The sequence below is a fragment of the Melampsora larici-populina genome (assembly GCF_000204055.1).
Source record: "Melampsora larici-populina 98AG31 unplaced genomic scaffold MELLAscaffold_22, whole genome shotgun sequence".
Lineage (NCBI taxonomy): Eukaryota > Fungi > Basidiomycota > Pucciniomycetes > Pucciniales > Melampsoraceae > Melampsora > Melampsora laricis-populina.
Genome location: NW_006768786.1, coordinates 136,799 through 142,491, shown reverse-complemented (window position 1 = coordinate 142,491; position 5,693 = coordinate 136,799). Strand labels below are relative to the sequence as shown.

Below are 5,693 nucleotides of genomic sequence, written 5' to 3'. Positions count from 1 at the left end.
CAAGTCATCCACTGGATTCAAGGGGTAACAGGTTTGATATCCACTTTCAATTAAATTTCCGCATCTGCTCACATTTGGAGGACATGTGATTATTGACAATACTCCTATACAGCCCGCTTTTCACGCCTCTGCAAAGCTCATCCAAGTCCCACACTGCTTCTTGCATGCTTTGAGCATAGCCAGGGACTTATGGAGAAATTTTCATTCCTTATAAAACATACATGACTGCAACACAAAGTGGAACCTTGTTCACAGAAATATAGTTTTCCAGAACACCAGAAGGGTTCTGGTTTTCTGGGAAAACCCTTCTGGAAATCTCCAGAACAATTGTCCTACACAAAGTTGTTCTGGAACTTTTCCACAAAGGTTCCAGAACGGTTTTCCACAAAGCCAGAAAAGAAAATTTTGGCTGTGTTCTGGCTTTGTGGCCTCGTGGAAAAAAAACAAATTTGAATGCCCCTTGCCCCTAGGGTCCAAAGGACAGCGCAATCCAACCTGATTCAACCCTGTAGCTATTGATCGAGACCTCTTCATCTTCCCCCTCAACCAACTCTCTTTCTTCACCTCGCTTCCACACCTCTGTCCTCATACACCACACTGTAGCCTGAAAAGGACAAATGAGGTCCATGAATAACATTCTTTTGTGTACGAGAAGATTGATAGAAACACATTGATAGGAAGAGGTTTTGGAAGAGCATCATCGATTTTGAACAAGATCAATGTCTGATCCTTCAACAGACAATAATCTAAATTAGATTGGCTTGTGTTGAAGATTGACAGGAACAAGGTTTATTTGATGATACCAGAACAATTAAAATAAGCTCTTGGATCTTAAACGAGATCGATATCTATTTGAATCGATTTCTGATGTTAATTGCGAACTAAGTCGTAAAACCAAATCAATTAAATTTGCAAGATTGATAGGAACAAGTTCTAATCGATGATACAAAAAAAGCTCTTGGATCTTGAACAAGAGCAATATCTATCTGGGTCAATTTCTGATTTTATTGGTGGACCAAGTTTATGCATTAAATTGATTACATTCAAATTATGATTGGTCAGAATTTGAATGATTTGATGAATAGTGATTTGGTTTTCTCAGATGAATCTTGGGGTTGGATGAAGTAAGTTGAGAAAGGTTGTTAGGTCAATTTGTTGTTGAGAAATTTGATTGAAGCGGTACTTGAAGGGGAATCTCGTCAGGCATGTTGTGATGGGGGATGTCGGACTAGATTGGGGATGTGGCGTTTTGATCGAAGTCCAGAAAGCCAGAACGTATTCTGCCTTTCTGGCTTCGTGGAAAATGTGTTCTGGAACCTTCGTGGAAAAGTTCCAGAACAACTTTGTGTAGTATAAATATTTGTATACCATAATTGAAATCTAAGGCAAATTTGACACAAACCTCCAACCTCAAGGGAAAGTAAAGAGAGGAGTCCTTGGAGTCCTCACGTTTTTCAATAAGTCAATGTGTCTCAGAGAGGCAAACAAAAAACTTCTTTGCCTCATGACAATTCATAAATGGGGAAAACAGTCATTTATGGTCCTCAAACCTCTCCAAGAACCATACAAGACCAACCTGCAAGATCCATGCAAGAATTCTTGCACCAATTTTGCACATTGAAATTTCTGGCAACCCCAACTACATATTGTGTTCCAACTGGTATGAAAACCATGCAAGACCAACATGCAAGATCTGTGCCAGTTCTATTCATGTCTTGGACAGTGTGCACAAAATTGCATGAATTTTTGCATAGGTTTGAGGACCATAATCAAAGGAAGCCAGGTTTCTCCTGCAAAAATCATTTCGCTCACAGGCCACAGTGTTCCTAGTTGTCATATGCTGTCAAGTCCCTTGCTGCACTCAAAGCGTGTGCAAAGCAGTGTGGGACTTGGATAAGTTGAGGCCTCTGGGGGAATCCACAGGGAAAAAGTAACAAATCAAACATTCTCGCATGGGTATACATACATAGATTTTCAATAGACGTTTTCAAACTTTTGGGTGGTTTACATAATTCTGGGCACCTCTTGAGTCTTGCCTCAACCACACGGATCTAAGACAAAGAACCCCCGTCGTGAGCATGCTCTCTGGTGAACCGTGGATGAATTCATGCCGAGCTTTTGCGATTTTCTTCCTTGCCCATGATCGAGTCATCGACCATGGCTGTGTATTCAGATTGGTATATAATCCACCTTCCCATTCTGTTCTCCGCAATCTTCCGATGCCCTTGTCGCAGTCCAAATATATTCACAGGACCGTACTTCGATCCCTTCAGAGCCTTCGAGTTTTCACATCACCGACCGAATCCTAACGAATCTCTTGGTCTCTCATCCATCTCCTTCATCATTCTCCCTCTCTGATTTGCTCTACAAGTTTAGTCGAGCTAATTATCAGGCCAGAGAAAATATGACCTTCACTCTCGACTCGGCTTCCACCTGGAAAGATCGTCACTCGAAAGACAAATTCCCCAAATTTCAAAAACCCGACTTGGATGACCCAGGTCTGACTCCCGAGAAATTGGTGGACTTTCATGTCACTCATAACCCTAATTATCCTTTTGCCATCCTCCCTGCTTCTGAAAATCATCACGCCGAGAATGACATCATAACGTGGAACGAAATCGGAAATACGGTGATCAACATCGCACGAGATTTGAGTAGTGCAGGTTCAGCTCCCACCGATGCTTGTCCTCGCCCTGTCGTTGGAATTATCGCGTATAGTGAACCGTTGGTCTACTTCACTGTGATATTGGCTCTCATGAGAGCAGGATGTATCGTGAGTTTCAGGATGGAGTTTCCGATACTTGTGCCCTGGTCAACGCTTTGCGTTAAACGTTCATTGTTTGTTTGTGCGCCACAGCCCTTTGCAATTTCCCCGAGAAACTCTCCGGCTGCGATTACCCATTTGCTTCAATCATCGGGTTGTCAGAGTTTATATGTCGAATTCAACCCACAGCTGCTCACTCAAGATGTTCACAATATGTCAACTGGCGAGAAGATAAGTCGGGAGCAGATGGACGAGGTTCTCAAACTTTTGCCAGAATTTCATCTATTGAAGCTGCTTGAGCTTCCAACGGCACATAGCCTCTTCCCTCGTCTCTTCAGCCAGTCTGCACATCAATTCGACGCAGATGTTCCTCAGAAATTGGCATCAATATCAGCACCGCTTCGATCCCCTTGCGAACCAATCATGATTCTTCATTCGTCGGGTACCACTGCCTTTCCCAAGATAATCTACTTGAACCCAGCTGTGCTTCAATCTTGGATGAAATGTCCACTATACAACAGTTTTTGTTGGGAGGGAGAGTTAACTGCGGCCATGGTCTTGCCAGCCTTCCACTCGATGGGTTTTCATTTTGGATCACTCATCAACCTTTCTACGGGCTGCATCTCGGGACATTTCCGGCCGGAACTTGGGCCCGATGGGCGATGTAAGCCAAAGGTACCCAATTCATTCAATATCTTAGAAGCGATAAGATCCTTAGGTTGTACTGTAGCTTCTTTCAGCCCGATGATGCTTACTGTGAGTCTTTTTCATTTGAGCAATACGAACGAGTGTCCAGAAGGCTGATTTCGGCACTATATGTCTCAGGATTACGCTTCCGACCCATCGAGTGTTGAAGCCCTTCGAAATCTTAAGAGAGTGGGAATCGGTGGAGGACCTTTGTCCACTGAAATCGGCAATCACCTCATCAAGGGCGGGGTCAAACTTTGCATGATGTATGGCGCGTGAGTCAACCGCTTCCGGTGCTTCACCCTCTTGAATGGGTGGATTTTAATTGCTGACACGACATCGCTTCACAGAACTGAAGTCGGTCCAATTTCTGCGCTTTTATCTGAGCATTGCTTAGGAGAAAATTGGGAGTACTTTGAGATGTCACCGCAACTCACTACTCGTCTCATTCCACATGAAAATGATCTTCTTGAGCTTGTTATCTTGGTGAGTCACGAAGCCCAATCAAAAATTCAGGTAATTTGGAGGTGATACTGACTGCCTCTGCATCTCCAGTCCTCAGATAAACACCGATGTGCATCGACGGTGATAGAGACCGCTCTGTCACCTCAAACATATCACACAAATGACTTGATATGCAAACATCCAACCCTTCCCTTGTATCGTGTTGTGGGCCGTGTAGATGATCAAATCATGCTATCTAATTCTGAGAAGACTAACCCGTAAGGATTCGTACTGGATCATGGGATAACGCCATACCCTCTGTCTGATTATGAATTATTCTTAACTTTGTAGTGGGCCAATGGAAGCTATCATGTCGTTCAACCCTGCGATCAAGAGTGCACTGATGTTTGGACGAGGAAAGCCTCAAAATGGCGTGATACTTGAGCCGGAAGAATCTCATGCTATAGACATAACTAATGAAGAAGCTATGGAGGCATATATCGACCTGATATGGTGAAAAATTAGAACTTGTGATTTAGTACCTTGATTAATCGTCTCAGACTGACTGATGAATGCCTTTCTCTTTGTGATAGGCCCTCGATTGCGGAGGCGAACAAGTTTGGCCCCTCCCATAGTCGATTGACTCGTGAATTGATCATGGTCATTGATCCTAGGATCACTCCACTTCCTAGAACTCCAAAGGGTCAAATCTCACGCTACAAAGCTCTTGAGATGTTCAAGGACCAGATTGAAGCGATTTATACACAAGATCAGAAATCTTCACCATCATCTCTTGAAGAAGCATTTGACGCCAGTGGCGCAGTCATAAGTGAGAGTGTTCGGGAATGTGTCAAAAAGATTGTCAATAAGCATCTGAATTGTGATGTGAATGCGGAAGAGGATTTGTTTACTCAAGGGTGTGATAGGTCAGAGCATTCTTGAACAATAATTCCGAATCCCGCCTCTTCGCATTCTGATCTATTCTTTGCTTGAACAACAGTCTACACGCCCGACAAATCAGGGCACAAATTGTACAACTCATGAATTCAGGGCCCAACAGTCTCATAACTGTACCTCACAACATCATGTATCGATATCCTTCCATTGCGAAACTCTCGGATTGGATCATAAGTATTCTTTCACATACACCATTATTGAATCCCAAATCAGAAGAACTTTGTGAGTCATTGAAGAAAATGATATTGAAATATTCACCCAAGGTTTCTGTAAGGGTGGAAGTGTAGTGTATCTGTGTTATGGGTATTGCAGTCAGTATGGGTTTAGACCATTTAGGATATATCAGTTGTTTGGACTTCCCCCCTTATTCTTTTTTCCTTGTAGCTTTTGTCTACAGCCATTCTGATATTTGTTGTTGCTCACAGTTTTGAAAAGAAAAGTTTATGAGCTCAAAACCTAAGTTTTAACCAGTTAAAACCTGAAAAATGGCTGTATTTCCTTGAATTACAGCCAAATTCAAAGTTTTATCGAGTAAAAACTTAGGTTTCACCGAGTTTCACTTTTTCTTTTTCAAAACGGAGCGACAAGAAATATCGGAATGGCTGTATGCTGTTTTATCTCTATTTGTTTCTTTTGATTACTGGTTCTGATTACTTGAGTGCAGATTAGGCATGGGTAGCTTTCTTCTATTTAGTTCTATCTCTATTTGTTTCTTTTTGTTACTGGTTCTGATTACTCAAGTGCTGGATTAGAAATTGATTCAAGGGGTTTAGACTCCAGAACCTGCCAGCAAAGTGTTGCGCAGTCAGTGGATTATGTTCAAAACCTCCTGACACCATCT

General features: G+C 42.5%; 1 protein-coding gene across 1 annotated transcript; it reads left to right on the top strand.

The window, feature by feature from the left end:
* Positions 1-2,226: 2,226 nt before the first annotated feature.
* Positions 2,227-5,303, top strand: MELLADRAFT_116677 (uncharacterized protein; the record flags this gene model as incomplete). Its single annotated transcript, XM_007410926.1, has 8 exons — positions 2,227-2,773; positions 2,858-3,520; positions 3,590-3,726; positions 3,802-3,937; positions 4,007-4,173; positions 4,247-4,408; positions 4,489-4,821; positions 4,896-5,303. 8 exons carry the CDS (start codon positions 2,405-2,407, stop codon positions 5,137-5,139), a joined length of 2,211 nt encoding a protein of 736 aa, XP_007410988.1.
* Positions 5,304-5,693: the final 390 nt, after the last annotated feature.